At 53.0% G+C, this 26,570-nt stretch overlaps 10 protein-coding genes across 10 annotated transcripts; 3 read left to right on the forward strand and 7 right to left on the reverse strand.

Moving 5' to 3' along the window:
* Positions 1-59: 59 nt before the first annotated feature.
* ppe1 (putative ribosomal protein/carboxylic ester hydrolase (Ppe1)) lies at positions 60-1,914 on the reverse strand. The gene is made up of 5 exons (XM_024820826.1): positions 1,549-1,914; positions 999-1,492; positions 813-903; positions 495-748; positions 60-418 (listed from the first exon to the last, which is right to left on the reverse strand). The coding sequence occupies exons 1-5, from the start codon at positions 1,812-1,814 to the stop codon at positions 132-134; spliced, it is 1,392 nt and encodes a 463-aa protein (XP_024675501.1). The 5' UTR covers positions 1,815-1,914; the 3' UTR covers positions 60-131.
* Positions 1,915-1,940: 26 nt separating this feature from the next.
* BDW47DRAFT_99162 (mitochondrial integral membrane protein) lies at positions 1,941-4,195 on the forward strand. Its single transcript, XM_024820827.1, has 2 exons — positions 1,941-2,463; positions 2,526-4,195. The coding sequence occupies exons 1-2, from the start codon at positions 2,272-2,274 to the stop codon at positions 3,993-3,995; spliced, it is 1,662 nt and encodes a 553-aa protein (XP_024675502.1). The 5' UTR covers positions 1,941-2,271; the 3' UTR covers positions 3,996-4,195.
* Positions 4,196-4,586: 391 nt separating this feature from the next.
* npl4 (nuclear protein localization protein 4) lies at positions 4,587-6,726 on the reverse strand (the record flags this gene model as incomplete). The annotated part of the gene is made up of 4 exons (XM_024814774.1): positions 4,587-4,847; positions 4,923-6,363; positions 6,431-6,561; positions 6,628-6,726. The coding sequence occupies 4 exons, from the start codon at positions 6,724-6,726 to the stop codon at positions 4,587-4,589; spliced, it is 1,932 nt and encodes a 643-aa protein (XP_024675503.1).
* Positions 6,727-7,577: 851 nt separating this feature from the next.
* pst2 (putative NADH-quinone oxidoreductase Pst2) lies at positions 7,578-8,788 on the reverse strand. Its single transcript, XM_024820828.1, has 3 exons — positions 8,651-8,788; positions 8,106-8,588; positions 7,578-8,043 (listed from the first exon to the last, which is right to left on the reverse strand). The coding sequence occupies exons 1-3, from the start codon at positions 8,675-8,677 to the stop codon at positions 7,942-7,944; spliced, it is 612 nt and encodes a 203-aa protein (XP_024675504.1). The 5' UTR covers positions 8,678-8,788; the 3' UTR covers positions 7,578-7,941.
* Positions 8,789-9,455: 667 nt separating this feature from the next.
* On the reverse strand, positions 9,456-10,442 carry yth1 (cleavage polyadenylation factor RNA-binding subunit YTH1; the record flags this gene model as incomplete). Its single annotated transcript, XM_024817729.1, has 1 exon — positions 9,456-10,442. The coding sequence occupies exon 1, from the start codon at positions 10,218-10,220 to the stop codon at positions 9,456-9,458; it is 765 nt and encodes a 254-aa protein (XP_024675505.1). The 5' UTR covers positions 10,221-10,442.
* A 1,784-nt stretch (positions 10,443-12,226) lies between these two features.
* On the reverse strand, positions 12,227-12,802 carry BDW47DRAFT_122536 (uncharacterized protein; the record flags this gene model as incomplete). The annotated part of the gene is made up of 1 exon (XM_024815856.1): positions 12,227-12,802. The coding sequence occupies one exon, from the start codon at positions 12,800-12,802 to the stop codon at positions 12,227-12,229; it is 576 nt and encodes a 191-aa protein (XP_024675506.1).
* Positions 12,803-15,296: 2,494 nt separating this feature from the next.
* On the forward strand, positions 15,297-17,033 carry BDW47DRAFT_99174 (glycoside hydrolase family 18 protein). The gene is made up of 4 exons (XM_024820829.1): positions 15,297-15,663; positions 15,762-15,786; positions 15,837-16,071; positions 16,140-17,033. Exons 1-4 carry the CDS (start codon positions 15,479-15,481, stop codon positions 16,793-16,795), a joined length of 1,101 nt encoding a protein of 366 aa, XP_024675507.1. The 5' UTR covers positions 15,297-15,478; the 3' UTR covers positions 16,796-17,033.
* Positions 17,034-18,048: 1,015 nt separating this feature from the next.
* On the reverse strand, positions 18,049-19,654 carry BDW47DRAFT_99177 (DUF3712 domain-containing protein; the record flags this gene model as incomplete). Its single annotated transcript, XM_024820830.1, has 6 exons — positions 19,579-19,654; positions 19,459-19,504; positions 19,113-19,318; positions 18,630-19,045; positions 18,456-18,574; positions 18,049-18,389 (listed from the first exon to the last, which is right to left on the reverse strand). Coding segments are annotated over exons 3-6 (970 nt in total), but the record flags the coding sequence as incomplete, so codon positions are not given.
* A 1,602-nt stretch (positions 19,655-21,256) lies between these two features.
* On the forward strand, positions 21,257-21,768 carry BDW47DRAFT_99179 (uncharacterized protein). The gene has a single exon (XM_024820831.1). The coding sequence runs from the start codon at positions 21,290-21,292 to the stop codon at positions 21,449-21,451; it is 162 nt and encodes a 53-aa protein (XP_024675509.1). The 5' UTR covers positions 21,257-21,289; the 3' UTR covers positions 21,452-21,768.
* Positions 21,769-21,771: 3 nt separating this feature from the next.
* BDW47DRAFT_133053 (uncharacterized protein) lies at positions 21,772-24,721 on the reverse strand. The gene is made up of 2 exons (XM_024817730.1): positions 22,032-24,721; positions 21,772-21,971 (listed from the first exon to the last, which is right to left on the reverse strand). The coding sequence occupies exons 1-2, from the start codon at positions 24,122-24,124 to the stop codon at positions 21,809-21,811; spliced, it is 2,256 nt and encodes a 751-aa protein (XP_024675510.1). The 5' UTR covers positions 24,125-24,721; the 3' UTR covers positions 21,772-21,808.
* Between the last annotated feature and the right edge of the window lie 1,849 nt (positions 24,722-26,570).

Consider the following 26,570-nt stretch of genomic DNA (forward strand, 5'->3'; position numbering starts at 1 on the left):
ACTTATTTTGATCTGGTCAGTATAATCCTAAATGCACACACAGATTCTTTGATTGATTTATTTACATCTATATCTTATCTGGTTTATTCCGTCACGTATACTATCTATGTATCACCTGTATGCAATACCCGTCAAGACTTCTTCAACGACCCCGACCGGTCCCCTTTTTGCGCAGCCAGCACGCCGGCCCCAGCCCCAGGCCCTGATCCAGCCCCTGATCCAGCCCCCGATCCAGTCCCCGATCCAGTCCCAGACCGCATCGCAGCAGAAGCCTGCATATCAGCCACCTTGGGCGGCAGCACCAATGCACTGCGATCATTGCGCTTGTAAAAGTCGACGAGGATCTGCGCTGTTTTGGTCGGCTGGTCCTCCTGGATGAAGTGGCCTGCTTCGGGGAAGACTTGCAGTTGGTATTTTCCTGTGGTATCCCGTTAGTGGGTCTTGGACTGAAAGGCAAGAAGACAAGGTGCAGGAAGGGGAAGAGAAAGACAAACCCTGCATCTGACCTATCATCAACTCCTTATCCAACCGGTCCGTCCCAGCCAGTAAAAGTAACTTGCCTCCCCTAGCTTCGAGAAACTTGCGACTGAGCCCCACAAACCAGTCTTCCCAGAAAGGCTTGGTAGCTGCTAGGTTGGTGCGCCAGACCCAGGGCTTTTGCGGGTCGGAGGGGGAGGTCTCCTCGTCCAGGAGGGAGGGCACGGAGACGCGCGCGGAGGCCTTGTTGCGAATTGTCCGGGAGCGGGTGCTGGGTTGGGTTGTGATTAGTGGGCGAGATGGGTAGAGATGGGTTTGCTTTGGGGATTGCGTACTGCCATTCTATGCCTGATGCGACGGATGGAAAACGCGAGGGCCGTGTTGAGAGGTATTGCTCCATGCTTTGGAGGGCGTCTAATGCGGAGCCTATATTTGATAAGGATATTGTTAGTTGTGTGTAGACCATATAATATAGATCAATGCTCGCTGCACGAGTGAGCTAAGTAGGGGAAAGTACATACCCTCCACAACATCCAACACCGCATACGCCAGCAACTTCGCACCGAGCTCGCCGCTCCGCGCAACGTCCGTGATGACCGCGCCCCCGAGGCTGTGGCCCACAAGGACCATATCCGGCGGCTTCTGGCCCCAGTGCATGCGCGCGTGTGTCTCACGGATGACGAAGACGAGATCGCGGGAGAGAGTCTCCAGTCGTAGATCCATGTTGTCGCCTTCCGCTTGTTCTTCTGCTTCCCCGTGGGTACCTGTTGTTTGGCCGTGCGCGCGGGCGTCGACGGAGAGGATGCCGGCGTTGGGGAGGATGTGACGGATCTCGTCGGCGCAGGTCGCGAAGGAGAGACCTGACGAGCCTGCGCCGTGGTGCATGACGAAGAGCGGCGCGGATGCGGCGGAGGGAGGCGTTAGGTAGACATGGTGGGTGATGTGGGTGGCGGGGTTGGGGAGGAAGAGCTCCTGGGTGAAGAAGTCGGTCCAGGGGAGGGTGGATTGGGTTGTTCTATATCAATTAATTTTTTGCTATCAATTTCCAGAGACAAGGGGAGAGGAACATACCTGTCTGGCCGGGAAAATAGCTGGCGGCTTGGAGAGGGAACCACGGTGTTGGAGGACGAGACGGACGAGGACTCATGCTCCTCGTCGTCCTCCCGCGGCGGGTCCATGACAGGAACAGGCGGATCCGCGGGGAGTTGAGCGAGCTTGGCTTTGGCAAACGAGCGGTGAAGGTCACTCATGAGGATGGGAGCAAGCAATATAGGATGTGTGGGCTGATCTGACGATGTTGAAGTTTCCCCGAAGCCCAAGACGATGCGGGGGATCATGTTATCTTATCGGGGCAGCTTATTTAATTATACATGTTATGCAGGCATAATATCTGCCTCAGATGTACAGACTCGTGACGTCATACATCACGGACTTGATCTTTCCTCCTCATCCACGTCCAACGTCCAACAATCCAATTCTGTCGATATCGACCATGGATGGAGTGAAACAGAAGATTACCAAACCTGCAGGCCATCATCAATGTTGTTCCGCTTACCTGTTTGGAGAATGCTAAATAAGCTTCATCGATTGAGTTATTGGCTCCCCCATGACCAATGACCTCATCACCACACCGTCAAGTCGTTCCACGGCAATCGTGTTGTGTATGAGACCGTGTCACCTATCTTCTCACCATGACATCACCGCTGCTCATCAGGATCACCATGTCGACCATCTTTTATCCTCCATCCTAGGCCCAACCACTGTCCATCGTCATAACCATCGCATCCCATCGACATGTCGTCTCTCTGGCCGAAGAATCGCTCCCCATCGCGTGGGGGCAGTCGCAATAACAATGGGAGTAGAAATGGAAACGACGGTAGTAATGATCAAGAGTCTGGACGACCGTCCGTGTCTCGCGACCCCGACGAGCGCACTCGATTGTTACCGCATGGTCAACCTGGCTATCTAAGCCCGGACGATCCAGCCGTATGTCTTCCAACAGAATCTAACGAAGTCACCCAAATTCCTGACAAAAAGAGATACGACAGGTCTCGCCATACAACCTCTGGTCCATCCGCGCCCTGCGCAGCATCACCGTCATCCTCTTCGCCGTGACCTTCATCTGGTGGACATTCCTCCTCGTCTCGCTCTTCGTAACACCACCAGGCATGCACACGCGCGGATCAGGCTTCTTCGCCTTCGGCTTCACGACGCTCACGCTTGCGGGCCTCTCTATGAACCTCCTCCTCTTCGCTATCCCCTCCCTCCCAATGACAATCTGGGGCTCCGTCCTCGCAGTCCTGCTAACAATCGACTGGATCATCATCCTGTCCGTGCCGCGCCTCCGCGTCGAAGAAGGCTGGGTCGGCATCGCCTCCGCAATCTGGGCAATGGTGCTCGCTCTCTTCTACGTCCTGCGCACCCGCTCTGTCGCCTGGGGCAAGCGCGAGGAGGAAGAGCGTCTAACGGGCCGCGAGGAGACCCGCCGTCCGCTCCGCGAATGGGTCGCCGTCTTCGGCGAGACCGTCACCATGGCTGTCCTCGTTCTCGTCGCGCTCTTTATCACCGCGACTCTCATCCTGCGTGCCCGTGACGTCTCCCTCGCGCCGCCTGGAAAACGCTACTACGTTAACGGAGACACCTACCAGGTGCACCTCGCCTGCGTTGGCCCTCCCCCGCCTTCCACTTCCGCCACCAACGAAACCCTCCCCACCGTCCTCCTCGAAGCAGGCGAAGGCCCCGTCGAAGACTCCCTGCAGCCCTTCCTAGACGACATGCGCCAAGCAGGCCACATCGCCCGCTACTGCTACTGGGACCGACCAGGCCTAGGATGGTCCGAGAACGCCCCCTCACCCTACAGCGCCGGCATGGCAGCCGACGCGCTCTCCGAAGCGCTCGCGCTAGCATCCAACACCGACAAGGACGCCGACCCCCGCGCCGAGGGACCCTGGGTGCTCGTCTCCGCCGGAGTCGGCAGCATCTACAGCCGCATCTTCGCCAGCCGGCACCTCCTCCAGGTCCAGGGTCTACTTCTGATCGACCCGCTCCACGAGCAGTACCTCCATAGTCGGATCGGGGCCCCAGGCCGTGGCTTCCTCCTCTGGCTAAGGGGCATCCTATCCCCGCTGGGCGTAGACAGACTAGCGGGGGCGATCTTCAAGGGCCGCACGCGCGAAGACCGCGTCTTCGGTCGCTCCGCGTACCAGGGTGGTAGGGCGATTCGCGCCAAACTGCAGGAGAACCTCGTGGCGCGGTCGCTGACGGCGTCGGAGATTCAGACGGCGAGGCATGTCCAGATGGCGGATACGCCGCTTGTGGTTGTCAGCTCGGGTGTTGAGGTCGATCGGAGTGAGCGCTGGGGCAAGGCGCAGGAGGAGTTGACGCGGGTGACGAGCAATTTGAAGCATTGGGATACGGTTGATGGGGCGCCGCATGAGGTGTGGAGGGACGTGAAGGGACGGCAGGTTTTGGGGGAGAGGTTGCGCGCGTTGGTGAGGGGTGGGGGGGAGGATGATTAATTGGTTATCTAGTCAGTTGATTATGTCGACGAGAGGTGAGAACATATGTAGTGGATTGTTTTGCTGGAAGGTCGAGGTGATAAGTTTGTATATTTGCCTTCCTTATGCCTTGATTTGTGAAAGGCCAGATTGAGATACGCGAGGATTCGAACTGAACATGTTGTTTGTATATTACCCAATGAAGAGTATATGCTTTGCCATGTTTTCCAAAATGTCAATTGTTGATACCTAGGCTTCGATGCATTCCTTGTCCATAGTATATCCTATCCCATTGTACATCCACGGGGACAATGCTCTAACACTTAGATCAACCCGTTCCATGTACACTAGCCTATTTATTTATCCTAGGTAGAACAGCCCATCATAAGCATTGTCATCCAGCCAACCACTCCATCATTAAACTTCGAGCTCGATTCGAGTGGGCGCTAGCGAGGAATAAGGAAATCGAGGAAGATCGAGTCGAGGCGGATATTTACCGGATCGGGGCACAGATACATTTCCCTCGCTACCTTTCCATCTTTCCCTTGACTAAACTTCCATCTCCGTCAACGACCCGAATCGGATAAACGGCGAGGCGATGCACCAGTCAAATCATTCTAGACTAGCTCCCTTGAACCGCTTAGCAAGTTGTTCACTGTCCGACCGGGGAGATTCTGCCCGGGCAGTGGCCAGGCGGCGTTTGCCCGGTGGGACCACTAGGGAGGGAGATGCGTCCCAGCGGCGCTTGGGGGGGCGCTCACCACTTTCCTGAAGAATTGTCACCAGCGTCGCCCATCCGGGGGTGTTGATCAGCTGCATTCCATCCACCGGCCGCTTCGACGTTGCCACGCGGGCCAGCAGCGCCTCCTCGTCCTGGAATATGTCAGTCGCCTTCCAATATCGGTGGGGTGGGCGTATTCAACACCCAAAGGGGGTAAGGGGGGCTACCTTGTTGAATGTCGATAGGGAGTGCAGGAAGCAAAGAAGGTGAAAGTCGGACACCGCGCGGATCGCTTGGTCCGGATCCCCGTGGGACACTAGCTTCTTGGCCACGTGACGTAGCTCCTGGCTCTCGCCGATGACCTCGCGGTTTTCGATGGGGAACTTGCTGTCGGTGAAGAGGGGTGCCGTGGCCGCTCCCGTGGGGAACCCGTGCGTTAACGTGACCAGCAAGAACTCGACGGGGAAACTCGGCTTGGCGTTCTGTTGAGCACTGACGCCGTACTCGTTGATCTTGCGGTAAAAGACCTCGGGGATATAGCGAGAGCGATTCTCCGGGTCGTCCTCCTCCGACTGTACCAGCATGACCGACGGCTCGGCGGACGGTTCGACGATGTCGGCCCGCACCATCTCCACGGCGCTCACCGAGGCCTGGTAGGAGCTGACGGAAATGGCGCCAGCGTCGTCGCCACTGAGGACACACGTCACGAAGTTGGACCCGAACCGACCCGTGCGGCTCCACTTGGTGGCTTTGGGATGCTGCGCCTGCAGCCGTGCGGCGAAGGCGATCTCCAACGACGACAGATAGTACGAATCGATGTGACGCTTGCAGACGACGGAGCCGTCGCCCTGACCGGCGTCCAGCAGGTCCGTGAAGATGACGCCGACCTTCTCCAGGCCGCAGAGGCGCGCGACCTCGTCCACTTCCTTCTCGTTGGCCCACTCGTGCAGCGTGACGCCATCAAGCTCGTTCATCTGCGGCGGCTCGTAGATCGCCTGCACGACGGCCTTGACGCCGAGCGGGACCTCCGTGTACTCCTCGTACGTGCCGTATAAGAAGCCCAGACGCTGGGCCCCGGACTTCCGCCAGAAGTCCAGCAGCGAGTTGATGAGGTCGGGGGAGGAGAACTCGACGTGGTCGACCATGCGGAATTCCTGCGGCTGCAGACTGATGGCGCTGGGCTGACATTTGCTGCAGATGCCCTCGGGCCACTGGGGATGGCCCGATGGGCAGTCGCGTGCGACGCGGTAGAACGGTTCGCTGAGCGGGGGGATGAAGGACTGCTTTAATTCGGATTTGTTGGTGGCGGCGTTGATCTTGCGCATGTACGAGTGGAAGGACAGGTGCTTGATCTTTTTCTCCGCCAGATATTTAGGGTCGTAGGGTTCCAGCGGCATGCAATAGTCACACATTCCTTTGGGCCCGTGCTTGCACATCTTGGAATCCAGCTTTCGTGGAATCTTACCATCCTTGCTGTCCAACCTGTTGTCCAGTGGCGACTGTTGCACGACCTCCCACGGATTCTTCCCCGAGACGGCGGAGGGCTCTTTCTGTGGCACGGGGGCGCCGTCTAGACGTCGGGACGTGTCATTGTTGACGGTGTGGCCGTTGGTGGTGCCATCCTGGGATCCTTTCTCGGTATATCCAATAAAGAGTTTGTCGCCGTGCCTGCGTTGGAAGGTGTCAGCGAATCCCGCACCGACCGGGAAGTGCGGGTCCCCGACGACCGGCTAACCTTAGACCAACTTGTTCGATGGCAACACCATCGAGAGTGTTCAGAAACCGTTCCTCGCCACCGGTACCGATCGGTCGGTTAGACAGGCAGACCGATGATGGATCCACGTCGGAGGGAAGATGCTCCACGATCTAGGAGTGCGAAGAAGTCAGCGCGCTGTGATCTCCACCCGAAGACCAGTGAGGGGTTTCGTTCACCTTCTCGTGGAGGGTGGGGAAAAGGTCCTTGGGGCTAACGGTGAGCCGGAACTGGCCATTCCGGCTTTCAAATCGGAGGATGATCGGGCGTTCAGTCATGATGTCGAGATGCAGGTGGCGATGGGACGGCGAGGAGGGCGACGGAGGAGAGAAGCCGATGGCTCACAGTAATCGTGGAATGGGAGGATCAATCATTCAATCGTCAAGAGGGTTGCGGATGAATCAGTCAAACGGGACCATGGCGTTCGAGAGGAAGATCGATAGGGTAGATAAAATTTAAAGAGAAGAAGGGTTGGTGGGAGGGAATGACAGTAAGCTGAAGAGGGGAGAAAGAGAAGCTGAAGAAAGCGGAGGTTTTGAAAGGAGCTCCAGGCTTATCGTCATCGGTATGATGGTTACCATTGTTACCGTACCATATGAGGGAATATGACGTATTTGGGGTAATACAGTTACATGCCATACTTGGGGGCATCCTACCATATATCGACCTGATATATGACAATATCTACCAACCATAATATACTGTAATGTTATACCTTAATCGGTATCTATCAAGTGTAGGTCCATATGAGACTTTCTTGAAGGAGACACAAATCTACGATAGCTCGAAGTGCTATCCGACAATTAGTAAATTTGATATAGTTCCAAGATTAGACCAAGGGTTTGGACGATGATGACTCTAAGATCCAAAAACGTGAAGCAAGCAAGAAGCGAACTGAGACTTCAATAGAGTACTATACTCTGCGGATGAAGAGTGCTGACGAGTTGAAGCTAGAAATAAATTTTATACACACTCAACTGCAAGACATGAGGTTGTACACGAAGAACTAAACTACTGCACATCTAGCTGCTCAGGTCTCTCAATCAGATCAATCTAGACACATAAGCTTCTATGAAAAGTAAAGACCGTGCTGAATAATCTGACATCTGCTGAATTCCCGAAATAGCGGGTCATTCTAGTTGACATATGATATACTCGTTTCCTACGCATCACCACGGGTAGGGCTTGAAAATTTTGATCATATGCATTCATTCATTATTTAAGAAGATCTAGATGTACACCCATCATGAGCACACCGAGTATAAGATATAAGAGAGTTTGACAGCGTGTTGGCATAATTAGAGGATGGTGCACTTCTTGGGCAATCCACACGGACCCCCCTCCTCGCTCTTCGCCGCACGGCTCGCCTGCTGCTCTCCACTCGGGCCATTCTTCTGTGGGGGTTGTTGCTGCTGTTGGTTTTGCTGGTTTTGTTGTTTTTGTGGGGGCTGGGAGGACGAGCCGGCCGCAGTGGCAGTGTTGCTATCATGTAGTCACGCGTGGTTCACACGAGCAACGTGCTCGTAGAAGGCCTTGCCTTGGCTCTCGGCGAGCTCGAGCTCCAGGGGGGTAGGCTGGCGGGAACCATCGGCGCCCTGCATGTCTCGAGTTAGATCTGGTATGCTAAGCTAATTAAGAGGGAGAAGAGAAGACGTACAGCAAAAGTACCCGCACCCCAAGCGCTACCACCGTGGACCTCATCCAAGTTGGCCAGCAGAGGGAAAACAGTCTTGTATCCAAGCGGCACATAGATGAAGCCGTGGTGGGCAAGGGTCGACATAGCCGCCAAACAGGTGGACTCCTGACCACCGCCCTGGGTGCCGGTCGAGACGAACAGACCGGCGTACTTACCCCAGTAGCCGCCCGAGGCCCAGATGCCACCGGTGCGGTCCCAGAACGCCTTCCACTGGGCGGGGAAGTTACCGTATCGGGTGGGGATGCCGAAGAGCACGGCGTCGTAGTCCTTGACGGTATCGACTGTGGCGACGGGGTGGCTAGCCTTTGCGGGGGCGTGCATCTTGGTCAGGACGTCCTCTGGGAGGGTCTCGGCGATCTGGTAGATGTCGGCTTTGCCGCCCGCGGCTTCGATGCCCTTCTTTTCGGCTTCAGCCAACTTGACGATGTGGCCGTACATCGAGTACTGGATGGGTTGGGCTGGTTAGTTTCTTTCAGGATATTGAGTTTAGATGAGGGGAGGTATACATAGATGATAGCGATCTTGGGAGTCATTGTGACGGATTCGATTAATTGAATTAGATCGAAAAGAAGAGTTGAGGAGAGAGAATCTATGCAGAGAGAAGATGCAGAGTAGAAAATTGGATACTGCAAAATGATGACGGGAAGTAGGAGAGTTATATAGATCGGGAGAACCCCTCCACTGGAGCTCATCGTCCCACTTCTCCATCGTTACCAAGCCGAATGTCAGCATCCTGTAATCGACTAATTGTGGAGAACTCCCGATGGAACTCCAATCACGTCGCGTTTCTCCCACTTAGATGGTTCTGACCGATCGTTGACAAATGAACGAGATCGGCAGTATGAACCTGTTTCTCTCTCTCTTTCGATGAACAAGGGTGATGCATATTAATAATGATCAATAATAGATTATGAACGGCAGTCTAGATTCAATTGATTATTGTATTCATTTATTTGAGTCTCTATTCTACTAGTATATTCCCCATGATGGAAGCTACTAAGCTGTTTGCAGACATCGTGATGTCATCTGCCGATCCACTTTTTGGCACCACAAAAATAAGAAAACTAAATACAACCGAATTCCAGATGAAAATGTTTCCGCTTGGTACATTTCAGGAATGACCCATTGGTTACTCCGGATATGGTATGTAGCATATCGAATTGTACCATGTTCGTGTAAAGAACAACAACAACAATAATAATAGATCATAATACATGGGTCAAGCTACCACGGGGTATCGAGGGATGGAAACCAATCTCCGAAAAAAAAGCCCAAAAAGAAAGCACAAAATAAGAGAAACCCAGCTCTGAACTATCCCCGTCCGCGCCCCCGATACCGTCCCCGCATGAAGCCCCCGCCACGCCCACGCTCGCTGCGCCATTCGCGTTCCCGCTCCTTCTCCTTCTCCTGCTCCTCCCGGATCAACACCCGCTCCTGTTCTCGTTCCTCCTCCGTCTTCTCCACGCGCATCGACGGCGGCGGCAGATTCTCTGACCACCGCGCATGTGCCGACTGACACGCCTTGCCATCAGGGCAGAACCCGGCCAAGTAGAAGGGACATAACCGTCGGCGAACGTGACGTTTGGCGCACAACGGTCCCAGCGGGCAGAATCCCCGATCGTAGTGCTCGCAGGGCGGCAGACGCGCCTCCTCGCGCACGTGCTGGTACAGGCAGTCGTCGCCGTTGGGGCAGTAGCCGGACCGCGAGAAGGACTGGCACTCGGGCATGCGCCGCAGGTTGTATTCGTGGAGATACTCGCACTTCAGCCCCTTCTTGCAGAGCCCCTTGAGGAAATGTTTGCACACCAGCGACCCGTGGGTGGTCGACGGGGCCAGCCCCGATGCTGTGGTCGTGGAGGTGGTGACGCGCGACGGTGTCGGGTGGCGATCTGGGCAGGCGGGTCCTAGCGGACAGTGGCCTTCGCTATAGGCCTTGCACACTGGCACGTCGCTGGCCAGTCCGAAGCCGAAGCTCTTGCGCAGGAATGGGGCAAAGGAGAGCTCGTCATAGTTGGGATCACGCGTCCGGTCGGTGGAGAGGATTTGCGCTGCCGCATGGTGCACGTCGGTCGTCATGATGGATGGTGATGAGGTGTGAAGCCTGGTGTGACCAACGAATGGGTTGCGTTGAGGGCAACAGATAGGAGGTAATCCGTTGTCTGACTGGATATCCTGGTTGATATCAATACCTCCGCCAGATTGAACACCCGGCTAATGAAGATCGCGGACGAAACGGGGAGATGTTGGAGTTGGAGACGGAGCCAGACAAAGAAACGTGAACTTATCGCCAATGTTGACGAAAGTGGAAGGCGGTGGCAACTGACCCACATCCCATCCAGCTCCCTTGCGTCCACGTGACTTACTAACGACGATATAGTTCTATGGCAAAGATCTCTCCATAACAAGAATATATATAATCATTTGACTTCTCTAAACAATCACCACGACTGCAAATCCTTGACAAACCATGTGAGATATTCTGTTATTATGGAATAAAGGGCAAGGAATTTAATCAATCCAGTTTTGAAGGTAATATCTCGTATACCAGGCCCTGCATCTAAAACTGCTTGTACACGCCGCAGACTTCACTGATCTGTCAAATTTAACTCGCCCTATATCCTCCTACGCTTGCTCAATTATATTTGAACATGAAATCTGAACTCTGCGTTGAATCATCCACATGAAACCATATCAGGATCAATCTCATAGATGCGTTGTTCGAGCATGGTCCGCGCGTGTTTTATAGGGTTGAGATCCGGTGGGTATGGTGGACAGTCTATACACAAAATGCCGTGATCATAAAATCATCCCCAGTTAACCAAATAATACCTAACATCGTGCCACCTCTGTGCTCTGTGGGTGATCTTTTGACATTTTATATCGCGACACCTACCAAGACGTGGCAGATGGCGTAAGCATCGAGTAATCTTGCAGCTATTCATCGTAGATATGAATTGCTATCAGCGTAACCCGTATATTCAACAAAGAAGACTGGAAGAGAAATAGTGAAACCGCCATACGCAGCTTATAGATTCAATCAATGGCATCCTTTTGTATCATATATCCTAGTCGAATAGGCAGCCAGTCTGTGAAATCCACTACTCTTTTCGGTCCAAGCGACCTCTCAGATTACCATCATCCAAGAAACTACCCCACATAGCCGCCTCGGAGAGGCGATCTCACCTGCCAGGCATGGTGGCTCGCATGAGCGAGTGACCAAGCCAAATCACCCACTAATCCATGCGCATACATCACTGACATAGTGATCCTCAATTCCTCTGCGATTTCGTCTTCTTCGACCTCGGACACGGCTCCTGCCGTGATGTACTGCAGAAGGCGGCCGGGAAGGAGCCACCAACATTTATCGAATAACTCCTGCTCGCTGCTGGATTCGGCACGTTGCCGCACTTGATCGCATCGTTCAAGGCCACTGCAAGCAGTAGCCAAAGGCCTACTGAGCCCTGTGATACGGAAATCCACGTCGAACGCCTCTTCTAGGTCCGCTTCCCTCTGACCTTCCGCAGGCTGTCCGAAAGCCGAGCAATGCGCGTCGCAGTAAACCGTGCCTATTGCTCACAATATGCCAGGGTAATAATATTGCATCCATCTGGACTCCTGGGTCTGACCAGCGCTCGGTATACATTCGCCCGCACGAGTGCGCATACGCATCATACACCCATCGCAACGCTTCCTCGGTGACAATTCCAGTGTCCGTTACATCTGCGGTACCCAAGATACAACCAGCCAGCTCGGAATTATAGAGGTCAGACCCTACATCAACAACGTCAGTTTGCGGGTTACTGAAGACAAAATCATGCATAACTGCCGCCAGATTGAATCCCCGTGCTGCTGCCTCCCCTGCGATTCCGAGGATACTGCTGTCGCAGAATGCCAACACTATGCCATCGTGCCAGTTCAATTTCAAGCTCTTGCTTGATAAGTCCATATTGTGTAATTTTTCGAGGTCTGTCTTGCGTTTGATATATTGTATAACGTGGCGACAAAAAACCGCCGCTCTCGACCGCCCGGTGTCTTCAAGGCATGCGGGTCATTGATAGCATCTTCAACTAAAGACCCGTACTCTAGGAACACTTTAATGTAAGAGTGTTCGAAGTGAAACAGAGGTCGACGCAGATGTTGGCGAATAGCGTCTGCGCGTCGTGTGCTCCAATCAGCATGTTGACCATGCCGATACCAAAGAGCGTATTATTTGTCAACAATGGCGCAGGCCAGTTCTCGATGTACAGAGTTTTAATCACTTCGGCTGATGCCATCGTTAAACCGTTTCCTTTGCTCGGGAGAACGCGCCCGAGTTCGTGTTGATCTTCGCGCCATCTTTGAAGACTATTACCCCAGGTCAGGTCCACAATGGCCTTCTTTGAATCGGCTGGGTTCTCGAGTGTCTCGAGGGCTCGCGTGAGAATATTAGTACCTTCTCCTAAGAGACGCTCAAAATCTCGGACGTCTCCGTTACCGATCAGCTTGCGGAGCTCTAAATTGCCAGTCGCTGTGGCACGCATAGCACACCAATAGGGCCCGTCTGTCTGGTCCGACAATGGAGTCCTTCCCTTGATGTCGTGGTTCATAAAAACCTCAGGGGAGACCGACAACTCCCTTGCTTGCTCACAGTGGGGGACACTGCCAGCTGTAGTTGCCATAGCGAATCACTAATGAATCAAGTCTTTGGAGAGTATCAATACCAGCAGTAACAAAAGCAGGCATGATCGCGAATTGCGAGACAGCAAAGCGGTTTTGATCCCGACATCTCCTTCTCTTTACAGTTCCTTCGAGAACACCTCTCGACCAAGAATCCCTCATACTATGGCAACTATCACACCCTTGATCAAAAAACCTGCCACAACCAGGTTTGTTTCCCCCGATGTGGGTGGTCGATGCAGATCTTTCCAGCTATGGGGTTGTACGAGCAAAACCTGTTCAGGTATTCCATCCGAGTAATCCTCACATACATCCCTTTCTTCATAATCGTTTCTAGAAAAAATAGACACGAGATACTCCTTTCGAGTCAGTGCTTGGTTACACCGGTTTTAGTTGTAGAATTGCATCGCCGTACTCGAAAACACACGAAGTTTCAGTATCGCCTTGCATAAACCCACCTAGTAGTTATATAGATAGTCAGCTAGAAGATCCTTCCGTAAGCGCAGTCAGTTACACAACTCCAGCCGTTGTGTTGCATCATCGTACTTCCACAATCGTTGCATGCCCTAACTAGTTAACTGGTTTATTTCGCCTGAGCCTTCTAAGGCTGGGTGTATAAGCCGGATGATATACGGATATGCTTATCTTGTGCACGTATCTTAGATTATAGTATGCAATTAATTTGCTTATGATGTAGATTGGAGCTGGTTGAAAGGTCAGATCATCGGGGATTTTCAGTTATGGTGGGTTGTTGGAAACAGGCATGGGATGTGCGGGGGTGGGATGTGCCAGGCTATACTGGGTCAGACGATAAGAAGATAGGATGAAGTATCCTATTGTAGACGGACGACTGTGTCTTTGCCCATTGATGGACTAGCTATACGGCGTCTACGACATTCCTATCCAGCAGGGGACGAGTCACCTTGACACCTCCCTACAGAGTACTGACAATGGCGATATTTGGGTTGTAACCAGTTAGACCTCACAGCACATGTCCATGCTTGAACACAGCATTACAGAGGAAGGTAAATCTCATCGGCGCAGTTGGAAGCGTGCCACGAACCAGGGGGCCTGTCAGCCTGCCGTCAGCGGGATACGGGCTCTCTAACCACTGAGCAAGTGAGGACCGGCGAAGCTTCATTCACCGCATCGTGACTTGTCTGGTTCTGACTATCTCTCTGCCCACGATGCCCTTCCGCGGTAGGCAAGTACTTCCGATAAAGATCACATGGCCTAGAATTCTAGGCCAGGATCCCCATTCCCTGTCACCGTACTTACTTCCCGCGGTGTGTCTCGAGGACCAGACGGATACCTTGTATTAGGGAGTGACCCCGAGCGAGCGACAACAACAACCAGTCATAGTGGCGGCGTCGAGACTCGCAGTCTGTCATGCGGGGGAAAAGGAAAATCCCTTAGTCCCTCGGACTAGGCGGCGCTTGCATTCTCTCCGTCCCCACATCTGCTGGTAGGGGCAAAAAGCAACTTCCCAGGCTAGAGGTCAGTGGAAAAAAGCAAAACGACACCAAGAGGAAAGACGGGGAGAATAAATAGAGCATCGCCTCCCAACAGATCGTCCGGTCTAGGTAGAAACCAGCACTAGTCCCTGACTTTGGGTGAAGATTTTTTTCTTCCCCCTCATCGTCTGGTCGTCCTCCTCTCCGCTTCTTTTGTGCGGTCAAACCTCCCGACAACCATGACTGTTACTGGAGATCCACCCACGGAGCCTGGGTTTGGGTGTGAAAAGGAATAGATGAGGTTGGTGCGACCAATTACCGCCAGAGCTTTTCTCACCGAGGTCTGGCCTGAACTTAAGCCAGCATGATCCTGTCCGTCGAGAGGATGCCAGGGCATCCAATAATAGCATCTTTGTGATCTGGGGGATCCGATCTGGGGGGCAAAGTCCGTCACTGTGCGATTCGGGCCGCAACCAGCTGGTCACAATGACAAGCGATGGTTCCCTGTATCGAGGATCCGATTCAACCAGCTGGGATCCATCAGATGAAGTTCGTCCAACTGTCAATCGCTCACGCCGTCAATCGCTTTGTCGAGAGGCGGGGGAGTCCGACGTATCATATGAGAGTAAACTGTTGCGTAGATTATGATTGACGGACCAAGCTGCACGGTGAATTCGAGGGTAGTCATGTCATTCTGCTTTTGGGCGAGCTGATCGGGTTGCCTTTTCATTTAATTTACTGTTTATTTATTTATTTATTCAATTTTTTGGGTCCACCCAGGTCTTTGTTCGTGACTTGGGCCGTTGTCCACAAGATGTGTGGGATTGGAATCCATGGGGTGTTCCCGATGGAATTACCCCACAGTCCAATAGGTTTGGAATGAAACAGACTGTTGATAATAAAAAGATATGGAGCAATGACCATCGAGGGGAACAAGAGCTATGACGGAGAACGGAGGAAAAGAAAAGAGAGAGAGAGAGAGAGAGAGAGAAAGAGAAAGCTGGAGAAGAAGGAACCCCACACGTGACAGTGACCTGATTGGGGCAGTTGCGCTTCATCCATTCATCTCCATCTCCATCATCATCTTGTCTTCGTCTTCTTTCTTCTGCTTCGTCCAGACCTTTCTTTTACTTTTCTTTTTATTTCTTCATATCTTTGTCTTCCTGACAGTCTCCCCCTTTTTTTGTCATTTCTATAATTCAACCTTCCGTATTAGACATCTTCATGTTCTCCGGCTCCCTCTTTCCCCACTGGCGCCGCAAGGCAGCCGAACGCTCTAGCAGCAGCTCATACGAGGTCCCCTTCTTTCTCAACGCCGCTTACTACCCCAATTGGAGAATCTATCGCAAGCAACCGCCGTCATCACTCCGCTTGGGTTTCATCTCTCACATCTTCTACGCGTTTGCCTGGTACTAAAGATACTCACATTGCATACCCATACGTATATACATCCCCACGGGGGATCCGGTCGGGTCACTGGTTAACCAACTCCTTTTCTTCTCTCTAGGGTCAAGGAAGACGGAACGGTCTATGTATTCTGCCCCTTGGTGCATGTGGGATACCGTCAAGCTGACTCTTCCAGTTGAGCGATGAGTGGGCCGATACACAGATGCCGGTAGACGGCACCCAGGGCTGCCTCCGGGCGTTCGTGCAGATGAAGCAGCAGTATTCGAAGATGAAGATCATCCTCTCCGTCGGAGGCGGCGGGAAGGGAAGCGAGAACTTCGCCGGCGTGGCTCGGAGCCAATCCCGCGTCGAGACATTCGTGCGCACCGCCCGCGCCTTGGTCGATCAGTTCGGACTCGACGGCATCGACGGTAGGCTCCCCACTTCCCTTCGTCGAGATCCAAGATAGTGAACGGTTCGAATTGACTCCACGTTTTAGTTGACTGGGAGCACCCCTCGGATCCGCAGCAGGGTCAGGATTACGTCCGGCTGTTGGCGCGACTTCGGGAGGTGCTGCCGGCGCCGCGGTATGTGCTGGCGACGTGTCTGCCAGCGGGCCAGTGGGCTCTCCGCAACATCGATCTCGGCAAGGCGTCGCTGTACGTCGACCTCCTGAACATCATGACGTACGATTTCGCTGGTCCCTGGGCCAATGAGACGGGCCATCAGGCCCAGCTGTATGGGCGCTCCAGCGGCGCCATCTCGTGTCAGTCGTCTGTCAATTACGTGCTGCACCAGGGGGTCGATCCGAAGAAGCTCCTGCTGGGGGTGCCCGCGTACGGGCGGTCGTTCTTGGGGAGCAGCAACACCGGACAACGGTACGCAGGGTGCGGTGGAGAGGACGGCGTCTTCGACTACAGCGACCTACCGCGACCGGGAGCCAAAGAGCACCACGACGACAAGGCGGGTGCGGCCTGGTGTTCCGGGGGTGACGGTGGGTTTGTGACGTACGACACGCCTCGGACGGTGCAAGCCAAAGCCAAGTTTGTCACCAAGACGAAACTGGGGGGGTTATTTTATTGGCATATTGGCGGAGATGCACGCGGTTCACGGAGTTTGATTGAGACGGGATATAATTCATTGCATGATCTTTGATTGGGGAGGCTTTCAACCAGACGGGAAAAAGGAAAGAAAGTAAAACAATCAATGAAAGAAAGAAACAAGAGAAAGAAAGAAAGGAATAAAAGAAAGAAACAAAACAAAACAGCACAATGAAGAATGAAAATGGGCGGCTTTTTGATTTATGACAGCAATGACCAGAACGAAAGGATCACTCACTCACGTCAGGGGGGAGCAGCGATTGATTTATAAACTAGTATACACAGTACTATTGTTAGTCTGGTTTAGTCTAGTCCATTCTATTCTTATTTACTATTTGTTGCTTGTTTCCAGCTGATAAGACGATGGAAAGCAATTCGCCTGTTTGCAGCGTCCTGTATGTCACTCGATCAGTTCGGTACTAGTTAACTAGCGGTGTGATAAACATACCTTTATACAGTGTATCTACTCCGTAGTCACTTAGTATATTTTATCTAGATTAACTGAACTTAGTAAAATCTATGTATCCAGGTAGTACCAAGTAAAAACCAATCCCCAAACTAGATAGACATTCTTTGGTCGGTATACTCGAAAATCATGACATGTTGAAATGAAGTGGTGGCTTGATACCCAGGTACATCAACATAGACAAAGCTATCACATCGATCACGTTTCCTTTTCTGCTGGAGCACGCCATAGGAGTCAGACTTACTGTAGTACCTTACTTTACTTTACTTTAATTCCTTTATCTGACCTCACCTTGGTTATCTAATGGGTGTATACTTAAGGTACTGACTGGGTATCTAGGATCCATGTATACACTACTACGTAGGTTGGGTAGGTAGCAGACTGGCAATAACGCCAAACAGGGATTCGATAGCATCATTCAGGCAACCCATAGTTTTTTTGGCTTTAGTGGACCTGCCTACCCGCCTCCCTGCTTATCTACCATCATTTCTTCACTACTTGATTATTGAGTCAGAAGAAGGGAGGATAAGAGAGATAAATGTCAACATGCAGCCATCAAGCATTTGTTTCATTACATTATGTCGATCTCGCGTAACTACATTCGGTTTGTTTCTCCCCTTTCTTTCTTTCTTTTCTTTTCTTCGGGAAATGAATAAGTGAAGGGAACGGAAGGGTCCGGATCAATACAGACGAAAGCAGAGGCCAGAGAAAGTAAACAGTTCCGTAGGCTAGACCTGGGATAGGGAATCGAGAAAAAGAAAATATATGAAAGACATGATTAATCAAAGAAAAGAAACAACTCAAAATAAAACAACAAGACAGGATATGATATCAACGGTATGATTTAATCAAGCAAAGAAGAAAAGAAGAAGAAGAAGAAGAAGAAGACAGATCACTTCACACCCTTCAGGATCTCACCCACATCCAAATCCACCTTCAACTTATTCGCCGCCAACGCAGCCGCGAAATAAGGCAGATCCTGGCCGTTGTAGGTGGTCGAGTTGCCTGTGATATCGACGGGGATGATGTTGTTCTTGTACTTGGGGAGCAGCTTGGTGACGGTGATCAATTTCGTCTTGGCGAACATGTCGAGGTTGTTGTCGCCGGGTTTGAGGACGAGTTCGTTGAGGAAAGATTGGCCGATGGGTTGGCCGTCGACGGAGAGGTCGAGGGTTACGTTGCCCTATTATTGTTGATTAGTATTTTCAATGTGATTGTTGGTTGAGAAAAAAAAAATGAGGAGACATACCATGGTGATCGTCATGACGGATGGGTTGGGGATGAAGACATTGCCCTTGAGGTTGGCGCCGTTGGGGCCGTCCTCGAGGTGCATCTTGCTGAGTTTGAAGCCCTCGAGCTTGTTCAGGCCTGTGATGGTCAGTCGGTCATATTGACAGTGACATCGTGGTGTTGTAGGACCCACCCTTCATAGTGACGGTCTTGTTGTAAGTCACGTCGATAGTAGGCAGAGCCCCCTGCTTCAGGTCGGGCACGCCATAAACGTTCAGCTTAACCTCCTTCTCGAGCATCACCGCCTTAGAGAAGTCCGTGAAGGCATCCACGTCGGACAGGTCCAAGCGCTGATCGATGTCCATCTTCGTGCCATCATTGGCCTTGATCTCCGGCACGCGGACCTTTGCGAACGCGGCGGACCCGAGCAGCGACACGGCTGCGTCGAAGGCGAAGATAGTCGGGTGGAAGATGCTGTCTGTGCCGATCACCTGGGTCTGTTTCAGGGTGAAGGCGTCCGTCGCAGGGTCGGTGATGGCCATCGAGGTGATCTTGAGCGTGGACTCGTTGATATCATCCTGCGCGATGTTCGGATAGCCGACGTACACACTGCCTCAGACAAGGCATTATTAGTTTCTGCCCAGACTCGCAGTTCAATTCAACCAGGGAAACCTACACAGGAAGAGCGATCACCAAGACGACCGCGATAAAGATGATAACGTGGACCCACCACCAGCGCTTGAAGTGAGCAGCCACGCGCGACCCAAGCGAGGGCTTCGCCGACATAGGGCTCACGCCCACCGCAGTGACCCCGTCTTTAGACATGTTGGGATCGATGCGAGTGGTGAAGGGTGAGGTGAACTGGTACTGGAATCAAGTAAACTGCGAGGGTCAGTGTGACGTAACACAGGAGAGAACTCTGTTACTCAAGCGACCAATATGAGGACGAGAAACGAAAGCCACCGGGACGGGGGAGGAGAGCAGGGATTGCTGGGCAGCTGCTGGGCAGTTGAAAGACGAACCGATGGTTGAGGGTGAAGAGGTTGTATTCAGCTCTGGATGACCTGTCTGGGAAGGGTTAGTGACAATTTCATTGACGACCGACAATGTCCATTTGGGATTAATGGCAAGAGAACTCTGACCTCTGAGGGGAGGGTTCTGCAAAACGGTTGAATGAGAGTAACCGCGAAATGAGGAAACTATCTAGCTATAAGAGAGAAACGAACGAAACGATAGTATCCCAATTTTACTGAAAGCAACAAACCGGCCACGCCTACTCAGACAGAATCCAAAGCAAAGAGAACCGATAAATGGACCCCCCAGACCATTGCAGGTCCCCAGGGCAATATATCTACTCCGGACAATCTTAAACGAGGGCCAGACAGACCATCACATGTCTCCACCAGACGGTTGAAAGTGGTTTAGTTACTCGAGTCCAGCACCGCGGACCTTCTTTTAGTGTACGAAACTCGTGCAGAAGACACCTTCCACGCTGGCCGGGGTCGGGAGCTAGCTACACCGGAAGGCCCAAGGTTCCAAAAAAAGGGGGCGAAGAAGGGACATTACTTAGTTAGTGACATGGGCAATCTGTCAATCTCTGCAGACCTCGGCGGAGGATCACCATTTCCCGCGACATGGTTCTGAAGCGGTTGATATCTGTTTCAAACAAACTAACCCTCGAGATATTCTCGGAACTTGTTGGAACATGGGGATGATAAACCGAGGCAGGTGCCGTCTGCCAGACCGAAAAAGAAAAAGTCAAAAAAAAGCCAAAAGAGAGAGCCACAATGCAAGTCGAGGAAGGTCAGATGGCAAACCGACCAGTATCGGCGTCGAGAGCGATTGGTGGACCTGGGCAGAACTTTTCTCTCTTGCCTGTACTCCTCCACTGGGCAGGCGATGCAACCCAACCTAGCGCGGGGTGGGGAGGGGGGGCGTGCCTCGCCTATTTCCCCAAATTTCCCCATGGGCGATCTGAGACTTGGCGGGAACCAGGATCTCATTGGGCTCAAACTGAGACTAGCAAGCATCCAGATATCCCGAATTGGACTGGCGGGGCCAAGCCCCAGCACGGGGCCCCCCCGGACACGAGAGGCGAATACGGAGAGACGGTGGCTGAGTACCGGCCTGATCATTGGTGTTACCCTTCGCAGGGAAATTGTGACTTCTGATTTGGAACTTGGCCCATGGTCAGCGTTGGCGTCTGACTGTCTTGGCCCCCCGGTCCAGGGGAGGGCACCAATAGGCTCGATGGTCCCCGCCAATTTTTACTCCGGGGTTCTTTTTGCTCTTATTGTTTCGACCCCTGTTAGCGAGGGAGTCAGTCCTCATGTCATTAGTGAATGGTCCGAGATTGATCGACACGAGCAAATCAAACTGGGGGGAGATGGGGGTGAGACAAAACATGTGGAAGGCTTACGGAATCTTAAAGATCCCGGGGATTGGAGAAGGATGAAGGAATGAAGAATGGAGGAATGGAGGGAATGGAAGGATTGACGAGAAGGGAAAGAGATCAATTTGGCTTGGCTGAGGTCAGGTGTTGCGCACGGGATCCATTCTTGCCTCTGTCACGGGACTGTCTGACATTGATGATTCGAGTCTCATCAGCGCTTCTGACATGCATGATCACTCCAGACCTTGTGTCTTCCTCCGAGGTGTTCGACAAAGAATGCACTCCATTCTCCACGTCGATCTGATCCACTACTGGAACGGGGGGTGATCCCCTCCGCCCTGTCGATCACCACCATCACACTTGACGGCATCCCAGCAGGTACTACCCCTCCGCTACAACTACTCCAGAGAAATCCTATGAGTACTGGTAAATAGCAAACTATCAATCAATTGCTGAAAGACATGCGACTATATATGATCATGAGTATCATCAGGTGTGATCTCTCCAACACAAATCAAGGAGCAAAGGAAGCGAATGATTCACAAGAAAAGAAATATGTGGAAGAAAGAGGTAAGCAAAGAAAGGTTCAAGAAAAAGGGAATCAACGAAGGAGAATGAGATAGATCAAGGGAAAAAGGTAAAAAGAAAGATCACACAGTGATTAGAAATTATGGGGTATCCAAGAAACGAAGTATGGTGCCCACATAGAGCCGGTGGAAAAAGCAATCATGAGATGCAAGTTCCGCTCAATCAACAAGAAACTTGCAGACCCAACAGAGAAGGAGAAAGATGAAGCAAACAGGAGATAAGGAGGGAAAGAACGGAAATACCAGGAGTCACGACTCGAGATCTGGTCAGACGGGTGGATTTGGCAAATGCAAAAAAAAAAGGTAAAGGAAGCAAGAGAAAAGAAGAGAAGGAAGAAAGAAAAAAAAAAAAAGAAGGGAAAAGAAAGAAAAATAAAAGTAACGATGGAGAGATCAGGCTTCCGCGGTAGTCGACTTCTTGCGTTGAAACAGACTACGGGTGCGAGACTTGTTGCGCAGCTGTTGTTTCTTTTCCGGCGTGCCGTTCGCTCGGCCGCGGCCGCGCGACGACGACGCGTTCGCTTCCTCATCGGACATGTATTTATCCTTGTAGATCCTATCAAAGAGATCAGGTTAGTACAGGACGAAATCGAATCCAAGACAAATTCCCACATACCAGCTATTTCCAACCATGCTGAGTCCCTTGGCCTCCGCCGCCCGATAGAGGCGCGCGGCCTTCTTCAGATCCTTCTTGCAGCCCACTCCCTCGGCGTAGCAGTAGCCCGCCTCCGCCAGCGCGTCGCCATCCCCCCACTGGCCGGCAATCTCGAAGCAGCGGAGCGCAAGCACCTTGTCCTGCTCAATGCCCCACCCGTTCAGGTGGCTCACGCCAAGCTCGTAGACGCTCAGGGCGAACTGGGCCCGGTACGTCTTCTGCAGCTCGCGCGTCTTGGCGGGGACCGACGTGTTGGCCTCGTCCATCAACTCCGGACCGACCGAGCCCACTGCCTTGCGCAACCACTGCACTCCCTCGCGCTGGTTGGGGCGCATACCCCACCCGTGCCGGCAGGCGAGCGCATAGAGCAGCATCCCCGTAGGATGGTTCTGCTTGGCCGCGATGCGCAGGTGATAGGTGGATTCCTTCAGCGAGCCCTTCTCGTGGCATTCGATCCCCTTAGACACATGGTCGTCGGCCGTGACGACAGACGACGTCGTCGCCGTGGACCGGGCGGTCTGGGGGCGCACAGTCGACGCGGAATCTGCCGAGGACGTCGCGTCGGTCCGGTCCTCGGGGATTGAGGTCTCCGGCGCAGACGGTCCGCCGGGCGCCGACTGGGGGGTGGTCGCCTCCGGCGAGGGCGGGGTCCGAGCGGAGGGCGAGACGGCGGGCTCCGGCGTCAACAGGCGGCGCTCGTGCGCGGCGGGTTCGTTGAGCGAGCGGGCCTTAAGCGATGAGATCGACTGCCGCGACGGCGGGGGCGACGGGGAGCGCGCCGAGCGGGGCCGTCCCGTGGGACTCAGCAGCTGCTCCGTGCCCTCAAACAGCGGCTCCTGCCACTCGAAGTGCGGCGTCTGCAGTCCGGAGAAGACGATCGAATCTCGGGACATCATGCGGCCGCGCGGAAGGGAGTACTTGGCGTAGATATAGGAGGCCGCGGTGGCTGAGAGCGGCTCCTCGCCGGGGCGTAGGGACCGGTCCGACGTGGGCACGACGATCGGGGTGGGTTTGTGATCGCGGTGCATCGAGGTGCGGGCAAGGGGGTTGGGGGGTTCGGGGCCTCCCATCTGCGGGGCCGAGAGGCTAGTGCTGGATCGGCTGAGGGGACGCGAGAAGTTGAAGGATGGGCGGGTGAGGTGATTGCCGTTGTTGGAGGTCTCCGAGTTGATGGACGGGGAGCGCGGGCGCGACGACCGGTTCATCGAGGACATGGGCGATTGGGGCATCGACATGGCACTGCCGGAGGACAGCTTGCGCGGTTTGGAAAAGGTCGAGCCCGCGTTGGAGCTGCTGTAGTCGTCGTCGGAGCTCTCGGGCTGCGTGCCCCGCGAGCCGGTGGACGGCCGCGAGAAGGGCGAGGTCGGCGGGGCCAAGTTGTGGCGCGCCACGTTGAGTCGCGAGGCGGAATCAGACGAGGAGGTGCGGGGTGGGCCGGTCAACGAGACGCCCGGGGGCGCGGGGGCATAGAAGCGACGGGGGGTTCCCGGGTGGTCGGAGATGGACATGTCCTCCTCCGGGGAGTCGGCGCGAAGCATGTCAAACGGATTGTGGGCGAGGTGGTAATTCCCCGATTCCACCCGCGGGGTCGCACTGTCATCGCGGCGATCGCCCTGTTCATTTGCCAAGTGCGAGACCGCGCTGAGACGGGGATGTTCGGACTGCGGGCGAAACTGCGGTTCCTCCACCTCGACGTTGGTGGTGTGCGTGTGTTGGCGGGAGAGGCTGCGGGGAGCCCCTCGCGACAATTCGCCCGAGGACGGGGATCGGAAGTAACCTGGTCGCGGTTGGGACAGCGAGCGGGCGACGCTGGCCGGAGGTAGGCGACTCAAGCGACGGTCCCGTTGAGCGGACTCTTCGAGCTGGCGAGCCAGCAGCCGACCCTGGGCGGCGAAAGCGTCCAGGGGTGAGAGAGCGGGGGGGATTTCTCCATCGAAGTGTTCGATGCGCGGCGACGGGGCGCCGCTGCGGAAGGTTTCGTGGGATTGCGAGCGTTGCTCTCCCAGTTGCGGCCGGAGATTCACGATCGCACCGGGATGGGTTCGATCAACCATGGTCAGGAAGTCTAAAAGAAACAATATAAAAAATAAAAAATCGAAGATAAAAATCGAACCCTGGATGCGAAACGCTCCAGAGAAAAGTGATCACAGGTCGGTCGGATTCCACCGAATCATTTATATACGTTTCGTGTCGAAATCGAGAGAGGTGTCCGGAGGACTTTAATCAGGAGGGGGCCAATCTGACGGGGGCGGATTCTTTCGGTGGGTTTGGGGGTGGTAAGCCCCGGTGATACGGCCCGCTAAGGTGATGGAAAAGGGCGGAATACGAGAAGGAATGACAGCCCGAGAGAAGGTGAGAATGGTAGGGGAGGGAGGGAGGGAGAGAGAGAGAGAGAGAGAGGAGGAAGATAGAGAGATGGGTTTCAACGGGGTACACGTGAAGAGACCAGCGTGGATAGAGCGGAGGGCCAAGGAGCGACGAGGGTGGGAGGAGAGGGTGAGAATGGAAGGATTGAACGGGATGGATGGGATGGAGGGAGGGAGATAGGGAGAGGGATTAGATCAGGAAATCAATCTCAAGCCCAGGGGAGACAGGAAGAACAGGCATCGTGAAGATGAGAGACAACTGGGAGGTGGAGGAAGAATAGAGAGAGAGAGAGAGAGAGAGAAAAGAAGCAAGCGGGAAAGGATGAAAGAAAGTGAGAAAGTGAGAAAGAAAAAAGCGCCCACGGTGGTTGTTGTTGTTTCGCCCTGACGATCACCCTCTCCAACGAGGGTCCGTCTCCACGGGGTATTCTAGGTATTGATTCTATCGTTACCATCTTGTATTCTATCCATTTTGATTCTTCTTTTTTCCTGAACTTGATATAATAGTATCTACCTTGTTATTCTATAGATACTATCTGGCTACTCGGTATATTATCATTGTAGAGATGAATACCTGACATGTTGAGCGGGGTGCAGCAACAGCAAGCAGCAGCCACTGCAAGGGACGGGCCGTTTCAGGGGAAGAGAGACATCGTTTGATTGGTATGTTACCGTACCGTACCATACCTGATCTATTTCTCCATATACCTCCCGAAGGTATATGGAAAGTACAATTCTCCGATTTATTGATTGCCTCAACCTCAGTCCCTGCGATCAATTCCGGAACAGGCAGAGAGTGGACCAGTGGCATGAATTCTGTCCAGAAATAGATCATTCATCGGGAGAAGGAATGTTGTAGGCTGACCGGGTGAGTTTTCTAGAAAGAGGAAATGGAATCTTGGCCGGGATGAGACCCATGGTTGAAGAACGTCTGGAGTGGAGTCCATCTCTGGTCTATATATATTCTGCCATTGGGTTCCATGGTTGTGGACATTGGACATCATCCTTTTGATTGTTTATCATACCACTCTGTCTGTATTAATCTGTTGATTCATTTTCTGATTGTTATTATGATCATTCTCGTCTGGAATAAACCACAGTGTGTGACAGTATCCTCCAGGTGGAAATTACCATCGATACGGCATTTACCGACAGAGAGCCCCGTAAATCAGGCATCGCTGGGGTTAATTGCGATTCTCTCCACCTTTACTGAGAAGAGTTAATCCTCTTTCAACCTCACTCCACTTCTCTCTCCCTCGATGGATGAAGAATGTTCATCCATTGTTCTCTTGTAGTTGATAGGACCAGTTTCAATGGCAGGAGATCATCCCCACCTTAACATAATAACGTTACCGTTGACTGACACGGACTTTGGAGTCGCTGTACCATTCCTATCAATTTCCACTATCTACCACTATCCAACTGACTATCTACTATCTATCCCAACCGGCTTGTTGACTACTACCTACTGCCCCTCAAAATAGCCGTGGAAGTCTAAGGGGTGAATCCATTGTGGGTCAGACTCACACTAATCTATTTTTTTCTTTCTTCATTCTTACTTTCTCTTTTTTGGATCTCTCCTATCTCGTCCAGTGGAAGGAGTCTCCCGTTTAAGCTTATTCAAGTTACATCGTACAATCCGACCGGTCCAATCGGGAATCCCATCCCGCCGGATCTTTCGATCTACTATTCTTTAATCTGAACCGTCCTCTCTCTCATTTTCTCTCTCTCTCTATATACTCCATCATAATAATTACCCAACGCTCCCCAATACCTATCGTAAGGCTGATGTAAAAACCAATCCCTTGGCATCCTAGCATTGGCACGGCATCAATGGTGTGATTCCCCACCAGATGACACCACTCGTTTTTCCTGTCCTTGGCAGGCTGATCGTTGTCGGACAGACTACTAAATACCGAGTTGATCCTGATCTCGGTCGCTGTCCATCAATCAGGTTTGGATATGGAGATATCGTGGAGGTCCGCTATGTCATATGCCTTTCGGGGATGTGAAACTCGAGTGTGCTTCAGCCTTCTCCTGGTCTACTTACATTAGGGACTGCCTGGGTCTTCGTTTGTCGTGGAGGCTACCGTCTGCGGTCGGTACATACTAGAGATATACTTCGTTTTTTACT

Source organism: Aspergillus candidus (assembly GCF_002847045.1).
Source record: "Aspergillus candidus strain CBS 102.13 unplaced genomic scaffold BDW47scaffold_4, whole genome shotgun sequence".
NCBI lineage: Eukaryota > Fungi > Ascomycota > Eurotiomycetes > Eurotiales > Aspergillaceae > Aspergillus > Aspergillus candidus.